The sequence below is a fragment of the Podarcis tiliguerta genome, assembly GCF_965153285.1.
Source record: "Podarcis tiliguerta genome assembly, chromosome: 2".
Taxonomy (NCBI): domain Eukaryota; kingdom Metazoa; phylum Chordata; class Lepidosauria; order Squamata; family Lacertidae; genus Podarcis; species Podarcis tiliguerta.
The window spans coordinates 91,277,393-91,291,064 of record NC_139535.1 but is presented as its reverse complement, the minus strand read 5'-3'; the positions used below and the strand labels follow the sequence as shown (position 1 = coordinate 91,291,064).

Below are 13,672 nucleotides of genomic sequence, written 5' to 3'. Positions count from 1 at the left end.
TCAGTTTAGGCAAGGGATGTTAATCTGTTCTATACAGGGTTGCATTCCATCCTACAGGACCAGAGTTTTGGTGTGCTCTTATATCCAGCCTTGTTACTACAGACCCAAGTGGCTTCAGTAGCACAGAATGCCTTCCATCCGCTGAGACTGGTGCAACAATTGTGACTCTTCCTGGGCCGAGATACCCTGACTAAAACAATCCATGCAAAAGCCCTACTCAAATTATAGAGGGAAGAACTGAGGCATGGCATGCACAGCCCATTTCAATGCTGCTCATACCCCCAACTCATCTTGTGAAACCTCTTACTCCCCCTCTCTCCCTCAAGGGAAAATCTCAGGGCTTGTAGTTCATGCCCATCATTCTTGAGAAGCCTTCTGTCACTTTTCCCTTTCTTCCTATCTGTTTGTCCTTTGGGAAAGGTGGAGGGGTAGGGCAGTGGACAAAGCAGCTGTGCTCTTTTATATACAGAGAAACTGCAGGAACTGTGCAATACGTGTAGAACCAGGAGATCTGGGGAAATAAAATACTGGAACATATAATTCAGATGTCACTTCCTAGGTCTGTTCATATTCAGTGTTTCCTGTTTGATTTTGTGTATTTTGGGTCTATGAACTGCAATAAAGTTCTCTGTGTGTGATAAACTCTTGAGGAATCTATCTGAAGCATACTGAAACATATATTTATTTACCAGCTCAAGATGTAGAGGAAGGTGGTTTAAATACTTTCTACAGTCAAAAGCATTTATCAATGAAGTTTGATTAGCAAAATTGGAAATAAGAAGGAACTTGACTAGTAACATTAATTACAAGACCAAACATGGTCAGAATAGGACTTAAACTTGGTATCACAACTTAATAACAAAATACTGTGCATAATTCAGATATAAAAAAATTATACTTGATTGAAAATTTAATCCTTTATGTTGTAGTTTCGGATTTTGGCCATTCGCTGAGGGGTCTGGGGCTTTCTGGTTCGGTTGTAAGATGACTTGTTTGGGTTTTGCTTTGTCTGAACTTCAAACTTAGTCCCTCTGACAGTCAAGGCAGCTGCTGGTAGTTTTTCTGTGTAGTATGTGTGGGCTTCTTCCTGAGAGTCTTCAAGTCTTTTTGGTTCATGGATAACCTGGGATTTCTCTGCAAATCAAAAGGAAGAGAAAACGGATATTATTTTAGTTTGATGCCAATTGCTCAGAGCAGCATAAACATATATTAAGTAGTAGAGACAGGAACGTCTAGGGGAGTGGGCAGAAGACTTTGAAGAATATCTGCCCACCCCAGTACCCCTATTTGCTATTGCCACCATTCAGGGGAGCAGAGCCAGAAGTCATATGATACCATTATTTCATACTATCAACAGCATCTGTTATTGTGGGGACACTACCATCTGTCTATGTATCTGACTTTATTATTGTGAACTGCTTTGAGAACCATTAGGGTTGAAAAATATACAAACACTGTAAAATAAATAATTTTCACTTGCAGTTAAGAAGGTTGACATATTGGTGGGGGATAAGATAACTTTTAAATCCTTGTGATTTATTGCCTATAAAAGAGTCATAGGTTTGTGTGATGGGATGAAGAGCTGCTTGTGTGTAAATTGCAATCCCTCAGAGTTTGAACCGCTTCTCAAACCTCTGCCTGTGACGGAGCCCCTCCAGCATGGCTGCGTCAGTCGCTAGCAGAATCCGAAAGTGGCTGCTTTCGGAAACGTTTCCAACATAAAAGCTCCTTAACGGAAACACGTCTTCTGGACTCTCTGCGTGACAGTTTCCGCCGAGGAACGGGTGTTCCTATAGGGGGCCCTGAGACTTCCCCACTGTTTTCACTGGAAGCATCTCTGAGCCATTCCTCCGACTCCCCTTCCCTTGACGTTCCTGTTCGCCCCCTACTGGTTCCCTCTTCAGGTGTCAAGTCTCTCTCTACCTCAGAGAGCCTTGGCACCTCCTGTCCTGCCGATGGCAGTTCCCTGACATCCACCTCCCCTCCAGGGCCCCCTTCACCCCCTCCCGTCTCCTCCCCTACGGGTTGTGAGGAGGTAAAACCCCGGAAGGAACCTTCCTCATCGTCTGAAGTTTCGAACACCTTTCTCCACTCGTTGTGGTTCCTAGTCTCTCGGTACTCCTCGTCATCTGAGTCCGTTCCTTCTTCCAACTCCGACTCCGCGAATCCTTCCAGTTCCTCTTCCTCGTCTGTGGTGCCGAAATACTCCCTTCTAAACCTTGCTACCGGCTGTGGTTTCCGCGGGAATCTTTGGTGGAACGTTTCTGTTAAAACCTCGTCATTGACCTCCTCTGCAGTCACCCAGGTGTTTTCTGACTCCGGTTCCCCTTCCCACGCCACTAAATACTCCACCTGATTGCCCTTCCACCTGGAATCGAGGATTTCCGCTACATGGTTACTGCTTTCCCTCTCCTCCAAGACCGGTCCCCTGGTGTGCTCCTCTTCACCTCCCCCCTTGTACGGTGACAGTAATGACCTGTGGAACACTGGATGCAATTTCATGTGGTTGGGTAACCGGAGTTTGAAAGCCACTGGGTTGACCTGCTGAATGACCTCAAAGGGTCCCAATCTCTTGGGTCTTAATTTCTTACAACCCCCTTTGAACGGCAACCCTTGGGTGGACAACCACACCTGATCCCCCACCCTTATGGTTTCACCTTCCCTCCTGCTCTTGTCTGCCTGCTTCTTATATTGAGCCTTGGCCCTTTCTAAGTTGAGCTGAAGCTGACGATGGATCGCTTCCATCTCTTCTACAAACTGTTCGGCCGCTGGGACGCTCCATCTCTCGCCCCCCTCCCCCGGGAATGCCCTGGGGTGACACCCGTAATTGGCCAAAAAGGGGCTCATCCCTGTGGACACATGCTCCGCATTGTTGTAGGCAAATTCTGCCAGCGCCAGCTTTTCGACCCAATCATTCCCTCTGTCATTGACATAGCACCTCAGATATTGTTGGAGGATGCCATTTGCTCTTTCCGCCTGCCCATTGGTTTCAGGATGCCGGGCCGTCGAAAAATTGACTTCCACGTGCAGCAAGCTCATGAGCTTCCTCCAGAACCTGGAAGTAAATTGTTTCCCGCGGTCCGAGACAACCCTCAAGGGGGCGCCATGCAGCCGGAAGACGTGTTCTACAAACAACTTCGCTGTTTCTTCCGCTGTGACTGCATGTGAACATGCTACAAAGTGGCACATCTTAGTTAACAGGTCCACTACTACCATGATGGCCGTCTTCCCTTTGGATTTGGGCAGATCCGTCATAAAATCTATTGATACCGCCTCCCAAGGCCGTTCTGGCGTGGGTAGTGGTTCCAATAACCCTGCCGGCGCCCTTCTTTCCCCCTTGGCCCTCTGGCATTGGTCACACCCTCTTACATACTCCTTTACATCTTCCCTCACCTTGGGCCACCAAAACTCCCTGGTGACCATCCACATGGTCTTGTGTTGTCCAAAATGTCCCGCCGTGGGACTATCATGCAACTGCTTGAGTACCCTCCCTCTCAATTCACCTTCTGGTATATACAGTGCCCCTTTGTAATACAATGCCCCATTTCTTTCTTCAAAACCCTCCGGGCTCTCCCCCTCTCCCCTGAGGCCTCTGAGCTTATTTTGGGCATATTCGTCAGTTTCCGTTTCTTCTACCAGCTCTCGTCTCCCCACCAGCGCCGCCCCACACACCCAGCGGTCCTCAGGAATGACATGTCTTTCTTCGCTTGCCCCCTCCCCTTCCAAGTACTCTGGTTTGCGTGAGAGAGCGTCCGCCCTGACGTTCTCTGGGCCTGGTACATAACAAATCTCAAAGTGGAATTTGGAAAATTCCTGTGCCCATCTCACTTGCCGTTGGTTGAGTACTCGAGCTGTTCTCCAATACTCCAAATTCTTGTGGTCGGTGCACACTTGCACCTTGTGTTGTGCCCCAATCAATAAATGTCTCCACCTCCGGAACGCTTCGTGAATGGCAAGTAGTTCCCTGTCATACACCGTGTAGTTCCGCTCGGACTTATTCAGCTTCCTCGAGAAAAAGGCACACGGTCTCCACCCTGACGTATTTCTTCCCGGCTGAAGGAGCACCGCCCCCACCGCTCTGTCTGACGCGTCTGTCTCCACCCTCATGGGCTTCTGTAGGTCCACATGCAGAAGTTGTTCTTCCGAAGCGAAAGCCCTTTTCAGTTCTTCAAAAGCTCTCTCCGCCTCCGCCGTCCAAACAAATTTCTTCTTGCTACTGAGGCAGTCGGTGATGGGCGCCGTCAAGTGTGCAAAATTCTTGATGAACTTCCGATAAAAGTTCCCAAACCCCAGGAATCTTTGCACATCCTTCTTGGTTTTCGGTGTCTTCCATTCCAGCACCGCCTGGACCTTGCCTGGATCCATGGCCAATCCTTGGTCTGACAGGCGGTACCCCAGGAATTCCACCTCCTTGGCATGAAACTGGCACTTCTCCAGTTTCACCCACAGCTGATTGGCTTGCAGCCGGCCCAACACTTCTCTCACGTCCCTCACATGCTGCTCTTCATTTTCCGAATACACCAACACGTCATCCAAAAAGGCCACACAATTCTTGTAGAGCAACGGCCCCAGGACGTGGTTGATGAAAGCTTGAAAACATGCGGAGCCGGCTTGGAGACCGAAGGGCATTACGAGGTATTCAAATGCTCCCAAAGGGGTGAACATGGTGGTCTTCCATTCATCCCCCTTCCTTATTCGTATCAGATTATACGCCCCCCGCAGGTCCAGTTTTGTAAAAATCTTCCCCTTCCTCACCCTGGTCAGAATGTCATCAATTCGGGGCATAGGAAAGGCCAGGGGTTCCGACACGGCGTTCAGGGCCCTGAAATCCACTACAAGTCTCGGCTTATCTGTGTTTTTTTTGTCCACAAAAAACACTGGGCTGCCCCCCACCGCTCGGGACTCTCTGATGAAACCCCTCTTCAGGTTTTTGTCAATGAACTCCCTCAGCTCCTGCATCTCCCTGTCTGACATGGCGTACAGCTTGCCCACTGGGAGTTGAGCCCCCGGGAGTAGGTTGATTTGACAGTCAAAGGGTCTATGCGGCGGCAGTTTGTCCGCTTCTCTTTCGCTGAATACGTTGCTCAGATCTGCATATTGCGGAGGCACCTCCCCTTGCTTCATTACCTCCATCCCAGCTAAGGTGATCTTGGCTCCCCCTGGATCCTTCCCCTGCTTGCAGTGTTCCAGGCAATGCGCCGACCCAAAGGAGACCACCCTCTGGTGCCATCCCACTAGAGGATCGTGAAGTGCCAGCCAGCTCATCCCCAAAATAATGGGAGCTCCTCCCAATGTGGCCACATTGAACGCTATCCTCTCGGTGTGTCTTGCCACCCTCATTATCATGGGAACAGTCTGTTGGTTCACTTCTCCTCCCAACAGCTCTCTGCCGTCAATCGTGGTTACCTGCAGGGGTTTACTTAAGGGGAGGGTTTGTATCTGGTGCTCAGCCGCGAACTCCTTACTCATGAAATTACAGGAGCTGCCTGAATCCAGCAGGGCTTTGATCTGTAGGGGGTGTCCATTTGGCAGCTCTAGCAACACCTCTATCACTAGAGCAGGCCTGGGAGGTTCTGGTGCGGGCACTCTCACTGCTTTTGAGCCTGGCTGCTGTGCCCCGACGGCAGCCAGGCGTTGGCTTTTACCTGCTCTGTGCTTTCCTCCTCCTCTCCCCCAACAGCTCCTGCCATGCCTTGCCATTCCTTTCTCCGTGGACAGACTCTGGCAAAGTGTCCTGGCTGTTGGCAGAGATAGCATTTTTTCCCGCCCTTTCCCTCTTTCTTCCGCCCTTCACCGATGTTTGAAACTGTGCGCGCACGCGCTGTTCCCACTTCCATCGGCTCTGCCGGCGGGAAAGGCTGCTCTGGAATGTCTGGAATGCGGAGCTCCCTCCAACGTTCTCCTTTCCCCTCCCGCTTCTCCAAAGCCCTCGCCTCCTGGCGCGCTCCAATGGCTAGCGCGGCTTTAGTCAGCTGGTCCATAGACTCTGCTCTGGGGTTCCGGGAAAGTTCATCTTTCAAGGACGAAGACAGACCCTCTTCAAAAAGCATTTGAATGGGCTCAGAAGCCAAGTCCCACCCCAATCGATGAATCAACATAGTGAACTCAGTCCAGTACTCACGGACAGTCCGGTTTCCCTGTTTGCAAGCCATTAACTGCCTTCGCACTCCTCCCTGCTCAATGTCACTGGAAAACATCAGGTCCATGGCACGAAAAAACTTCATCGCGTCCTTTAGGATCTCATTATTTGCTGCCATCAAGGGTCTAACCCAGTCCTTCGCCCCTGATTCGAGGTGGCTAATTACAAAAGCCACTCGCGATTCCTCATCAGGAAAGTCATCAAATTGCAGATTGAGAGCATATTGCATCTCTGTCCTAAAGGCATGGTAGTTCCTGGGGTCCCCCCCAAATTTCTGCACCAATCCTGGCATCTTTCTGTTGAGTGGGGTGGCTTTCTCCCTCCCCCTCTCTGCATCCTGAGCCCTCCTTTCTTCCAGCCTCGCCGTCTGCAAGGCAAGCTGGATTTCCAACGTCCTATACCTTTCCTCCAGGCTTGGACCTCCAGCTGCCCCTCCGGTTCCTGCTGGTTCGCTCATGATGCCTCTCCCTGGCACAAGCTAGCTGTCGATGACTTTCGGATTGCTGTGATGGGATGAAGAGCTGCTTGTGTGTAAATTGCAATCCCTCAGAGTTTGAACCGCTTCTCAAACCTCTGCCTGTGACGGAGCCCCTCCAGCATGGCTGCGTCAGTCGCTAGCAGAATCCGAAAGTGGCTGCTTTCGGAAACGTTTCCAACATAAAAGCTCCTTAACGGAAACACGTCTTCTGGACTCTCTGCGTGACAGTTTCCGCCGAGGAACGGGTGTTCCTATAGGGGGCCCTGAGACTTCCCCACTGTTTTCACTGGAAGCATCTCTGAGCCATTCCTCCGACTCCCCTTCCCTTGACGTTCCTGTTCGCCCCCTACTGGTTCCCTCTTCAGGTGTCAAGTCTCTCTCTACCTCAGAGAGCCTTGGCACCTCCTGTCCTGCCGATGGCAGTTCCCTGACAGTTTGGCTTTGCAATTTTTATTTATTTGAATTGTTTTAATGTTTTCTTCTCCTGAAGGTTTTTCATCTGATGGGAAAGTGCTGTAATCAGAGGCACAGAGCCTTTCCCCACTATAGTCTTAATGGTGTAGTGAAGTACAGTGGTACCTCGGGTTAAGTACTTAATTCGTTCCGGAGGTCCGTTCTTAACCTGAAACTGTTCTTAACCTGAAGCACCACTTTAGCTAATGGGGCCTCCTGCTGCTGCCGCGCCACCGGAGCACGATTTCTGTTCTCATCCTGAAGCAAAGTTCTTACGTAACCTGAAGCACTATTTCTGGGTTAGCGGAGTCTGTAACCTGAAGTGTATGTAACCTGAAGCGTATATAACCCGAGGTACCACTGTATAGATACATCTGTTACTGTATAGACATACAATGGGACCTCTGGTTGCGAATGGGATCCATTCTGGAGGCCCGTTCGCAACCTGAAAAGAACGCAACCCGCGTCTGCGCAGCTTCTGCATATGCATGAGCGGCGAAACCAGAAGTAACCCCTTCCGGTACTTCCGGGTTGCTGTGGGACACAACCTGAAAACGCACAACCTGAAGCAAACGTAACATGAGGTATGACTCTATCTGTTACTGAAATTCACTGATCAACAAACTTCTTATTAAGGTCACCAACCAACTACATTTTACATTTATTTGTGGGCCAATTTGTTACTTCTTTGTATGAAAGAGACCACTCCATTCTTAAACATCCTGTACTGAAGTGACCAGAACACCTATGGCAAATCCCACTTCAAATCTCATCTTTACCACAAACTCACTATTTTAAGATGTAGCAGAAAGTGAATGGTAGATATCAAACAAGCATTTGAATTTTATTTTGCCTGATATTCCTAGGTCAGAAAGATGTTTACATTATCAGCTTGAAGGCTTCCATGTAAATACTGTTTTAAGGTGAAGGAGAACAGTCTTTCTGGAAATATCAGCTCTTCATCTTACTTTTTTTTTAACTTCCAATTTTGCCTTTGGCTAGGCAGAAATGCAACTATTCAAACATAACTGAATGGATGGATATTTTGCATTTGTGCACTGCATTTCCCAAAAACACAACATTTGTGTGATGAATTTACCCCGTCCAGCTCTGATACGATTATTTCCATACGAAAAATCACTCTCATACTTACAAGCTCAGATTCTGATACTAGGAATTGTCAAGTATAGAAAATCACATCAGAATAAGTTAATATTTGTAAAGCACTTGAACGATGAAAAGTCTTGCATAACAGCAAAGTAAAATTGCATTTGTAGAGCCAGAAAGGAGTTCAAATCTGTTGGTTAATATTCTACTCAGACCTCTCATTGTCTGCTGCTTTACCCACATGATGGAAAAAGTGTTGAAATTTTGTCCCATAAGCAAGAGTGAAAGGTAACATATGACCCAATAAGAGCCAAATTTCAGCCAAGACAACTGGACCAATCATAATGAGCTATAATAAAAGTGGTTCTTCAGTTTTCGTCATCCAAGTTCAAATATTGCAGCACAACATCTATTGCAGTTCTAACTATTTCCCATTTCTCTACCCTTTGGCAGCTTTTTATATGAAGCTATAATTCCCCAAGGACTGGAGCTCTGACCACAAACCATAGAAACCTAATTTTTCTCTCTCCCCACTACTCAGCATATATGTTGATGTTATCAACTTAATTCTGTCAAGAATGTGGTAATTTTCTCAATGGATAAGGTAAATCACAGTCTAACAAATAAGGCAAGAGAAGGAGCTGGAAAACATTTGGTTTGTAGTCACTTTTCAGCCTTTCTTCTTCTAACAGCAGCTCTTTGAGCTACTTTTAAAACTCAGGAGATGATCAAAATCCGTGTCAACTCAGTGCTGCTGTTCGTGAGAAGTACATGCAAATAATCTTTTCTAGGTAAACTCTCTTTGTTCACATCTATAATCACACTAACTAAAATCCCTTTTACACTGCTAAACGCCAGCTGTTGAAAGTTGGCCCAAACAAGAATGTGTTAGAACACAGGGAAGACAGCTCTCCAAGTTATATGACTGTTCTGGGGAATAGGGTGTTATACCAATGTTTTCTTCAGCAAACTGTAGCTCTCTTCCTATTGGGGAGGGGGGATCTTGGGTACTAGACAACAGCTACAGAGCAAAAGAAATACTTAGTTCAGAACTGTGGCTCAACAACAGTCCGTCTGTTTCCTCTTGCAAGGGAGGGCAGAGATATTTTCCCAGCCTGGACCTCCGCATTCTGAAATGAGGAGAAAGAGTGATAACTAGTTGCTATGGTGACTAGGCCTTGGCCAAGCTGTGCCACAATGGCCATAGTATGAAGAAGGTACAAACTTGGATACTTTCAGTAGCTTGGGCCCACTGTACATCCTGATAAGACCCTGGGTAAGGAGAGTAAAGTGATATGATAAACCTTTCCCTCAATACCTGCCATTTACCAATGCAGAACTAGATTTCAGTTATAAGCAAAGTAGGGAAGGGGGTGTGGAGAAGGACCCAATTAGCAAGCAAGAATTAGGGTGTTGGGAGGAGAGAAAAGACTGCATTTTTACACATAGACAGTTTGCTTTTAGATTTCATTCTGGCGGTTTGTGAGAATTTTATACTGGGTTAGGTTTTACTATGCTGACACACCTCTTTACCCTAGCTTTTGACACTTGAGGTGTATATTGATAGGACCCACATTCTTTTCATGATTATAAGTTGTTTTAAACCACTCTTAATGTTGTATCAATGTTGTAACCTGCTCTGGGCCCTCAGGGTAAAGGGTGAGCAATAAACAAGCAAACAAACAAATAAATCAAGCTATTGGTCCTGCCAGTAAAGTGGTAGGAAGGGAACAGGCTTCTTTCTCTGAATAACATGGGTAGATTGTCAAATCTACATTGCATCAATTCTGTGCCCTCTACAGTGTTCCTGAAAAAATGCAGCAAAGATTGTTTAGCAATGTATAAATCGACTCAATCTTTTGTATTAAAGCAGAGATGCAACAAGGACACAAAACGGTCCTTATTTTCACCTGTGAGGTGATGGAGGGTGGCATTTTAAAGTCTTGCGATATACACATCACTTGCATCTGCATTTTGAGAGCCAGAATTTCTTTTTTGCATTCAGGTTTCCAATACTAGATTAGGTAATTGGTGTCCTTGCAAACTGCCAGTTGAGTTTCACCTGCTGACAGCATGAAACATTAGGCAAGTTACTGTGACATCTGCATGTGCAAACACTGTTTTTGCTTTAGCAACAGGTTCTTGACCTGCAGTATCTTCAATATCTCGGTGTACCAAATAATTTTGCCATAGCACATGGCTCATTGCCAAAAGCACACATGCCATCCCATACTGTCATCCCTGGTTGCTGCCACAGCCTATAGAAATGCTGCTATACCAGGACATAAGAATAATCTGCAAGTGTATTACACACGTTGCATTTTCAAAGCCCTTGGTAAACGTTAACCAATTAATCAAAATCCTGAAGCTACTCGGGAGAGGATTGTTCAATTTGTGAAATTGTCTGGTGGATTCATTTAAACAAACAAGCATGCCAGTAGGGAAAAGATTAAAAGCAAAAGAGACGGTCTAATACCGTAGAGGCAAAAAAGATAGATGAGCTAAGACAATGAGTCAAGAATACAAGAGGAACCCGCTGGGTGAGGCCAATGGCCCATCTAGTCCAGCATCCTGTTCTCACAATGACCAGCCAAATGACTGTGGGAAACCTGCAAGCAGAATTTGAGCATGGGAGCACTCTCCTCTCTTGTGGTTTCCAGCAACTGATATTCAGAAGCATTGCTGCTTCCAACTATTGAGACAGAGCATGGTCACAATGGCTTGTAGCCATTGATAGCCTTACCCTCCATGAATTTGTCTAGTCCTCCTTTAATGCCATCCAAGTTGGTGGCCATTGCTCACTGCCACTGCTGGGAGTGAGTTCCACAGTTTAACTATGTTCTATGTGAAGAAGTACTTTCTTTTGTCTGTCCTGAATGTTCTAACATTCAGCTTCACTGGATGTCCACGAGTTTGAATATTATGAGGGAGAAAACTTTTCCTATCCTCTGTCTCTATGCCGTACATTATTTTATAAACTTCTATCATGTTACCTCTAACTCACCTTTAATCTTAACTAAAAAGTCCCAAATGCAGTGACCTTTCTTAAGATGGGAGGTGGCTCCATCCCCTTGATCATTTTGCTTGCCCTTTTCTGAACCTTTTCTACCTGTACGACATCCATTTTGACTCGAAAAGATTGAGAGTTAAGAAAATAGGCCAGTTGTTTTAGATGGGATAAAGGGAGATCTACACAAACGGGGTTGCAATAATCAAGCCCAGATAAGAGAATGAAGAATTTTAGCAGCATTTTCTATGAGAAAAGAAATGATAGAAAACAACTTCATTTTGACAGAGCAGCAAAATCACACCTATACCACAAGCATGTGAAGCAGAAAATGGGGGGGGGGGGCACACCATCAAGAGTTAAAGATGTTTAGGAGGGGACGTCAGAAGCTCCACTTCCCATCTCCTCACATTCCTTTCAGCAGCTGTGGGGCAGTCTTTCTTTGAAGATGAAATGATGAGCATGAATAGCTCAGTTGATTAGAGATTCAGGTGGATAGCCATTCTGAACTGTCATAGTCATCATAAATAACAAGATGAAAGATGAAAAAATATTTTTTAATAATTCCAGTGGCAGCTTTAAGATCAACTAAATATAAGCTTTCAAGGTATGAGCTTTTGTGTGTAATGCACTTCATCAGATACTCAATTGGACGCGGGTGGCTCTGTGGGTTAAACCACAGAGCCTAGGGCTTGCCGATCAGAAAGTCGGCGGTTCGAATCCCCGTGACTGGGTGAGCTCCTGTTGCTCGGTCCCTGCTCCTGCCAACCTAGCAGTTCGAAAGCACGCAGTGCAAGTAGATAAATAGGTACCGCTCAGGCGCTGCTTTGGTTCGCCAGAAGCAGCTTAGTCATGCTGGCCACATGACCCAGAAGCTGTATGGCGGCTCCCTTGGCCAGTAAAGCGAGATGAGCACCGCAACCCCAGAGTCATCTGCGACTGCGACTTAATGGTCAGGGTTCCCTTTACCTTTAAAGGTGCCAATGGAATTATTAAAAAAGATTTTTTCATCTTTCATCTTGTTATTTATTACGTTAGTTGATTAGAACAGTGGTTCCCAATTAGGGGTTTGGGGACCCCTGGGCGTCCGCAGAACCATCCCCTGCCAGAGGACTCACTTATCTTGTTAATTGCACAGTGAAATCCTTCACAGATCATCTAGCCTCTGCTCTCGACCAGAGTGCCTGCTTGTTGGCAGGGCCAAAACTAGTGAAAGAGTTGCTGGATGACAAGTGAGCTGGGATTGGGCAAAAACCTCTGACACAGTTTCTTGGGGCTCTTGCTATTGGAGGAGGCGAGGAGAGATAGAGTGCACAAACAGCTTGCTAGTTCACATTTTTTAAAAAATGTAAGGGATCCCTTCCCTTTGCTCTCTACTTTTTAATTGAAAATAATTTCTAATTGCTTCCAACAACTTTCAAGTTTAGAGGATTCTCCCACTGCTTGTACATAGGGTTTTCAGTGAATTTGGGGTTCATATCTCATCTTGGAAATCTAAATGGAGAAATAGCTAAGCAATTTGCCACTATGATTAGCACAACAGCTAATCCTCTGATGATTTAGTTTCGTGCAAATGGCAGCCTGTGTGGATTTTGTTTTCTTGTTTTCTGTGGGAAGCTATGTAGCGACATTTGGGGGTGGGAGGAAGCAGGTACATGGCAGAATCCTAATGAATTAAAAAGTTGCTTGTTCCTATTGGGTAATCAGCAAGAATAAAAACCTTACTCCAAATAAGTATTGTATTTAACTAATTACTCTATTTAAGCCAGGGATGAAACTTGGGCACAGAAGGAAACAACAACAACAACAACAACAGTGTGATGAAATGGGAAGCCAACATACAGCCTCTTGTTGGCTGTCAAGGGGAAGCATACTGAAGTGATTCTTTGAGTTAAGTGAAGTATGACTTTTTCTGACAGGTTCAAAATTTCCCTCTGATCAGTTGAACAACTTTGCATGGTTGTGTATGGTAGCCTACTTAGCAGATGTTTTCACATACTTGGAACACTTTCAACACAAACCTTCAAGGTAGTGATGTGAATATTTTTTACACTGAAGATAAGATTGAGGCAGTGATTAAAAAGTTATGGTTATGGACAAGCCGAGTAGAAGGTGGTAGCCTTACTAACATCCCAACACTGGAGACATTTCTGGAGGCCACTGACGAAGAACTGATACCAGAAGTAAAACATTACATAAATGAACACCTGTGTGATTTAGCAACTAGCTTCAGAGATTACTTCCCTGCACCAAATTCTGAAAACTCATGGATAAGGAATCCTTTCGAATATGGTGGTGTACAACTAATAACTTTATCTGCGGAAAAGAAAGATGCACTTGTTGATGTGACTTGTGATGGTTCATTGAAATCATTTTTCAAAGTATGTAAGCTGGACCAATTCTGGGTGAAAGTTTTTGCTGATTGTAAGAAGTTACGTGAAAAGCTTTGAAACATCTACAGTAGTACCTCAGGTTACAAACTTAATTC

At 45.9% G+C, this 13,672-nt stretch overlaps 1 protein-coding gene across 9 annotated transcripts in view; it reads right to left on the bottom strand.

Annotated features, from left to right (window-relative positions):
* Window positions 1–659: 659 nt before the first annotated feature.
* Window positions 660–13,672, bottom strand: part of CCDC57 (coiled-coil domain containing 57) — a 69,657-nt gene continuing 56,644 nt past the window's right edge. For all 9 annotated transcript variants that reach the window (XR_014508711.1, XR_014508712.1, XR_014508714.1 and 6 more), the window contains one exon: window positions 660–1,134. Coding sequence is in view for 6 of the 9 variants with exons in the window: in XM_083430121.1 (XP_083286247.1) it covers window positions 911–1,134 (224 nt within the window). In the remaining 3 variants the exon portion in view is untranslated. The remainder of the gene's footprint in view (window positions 1,135–13,672) is intronic.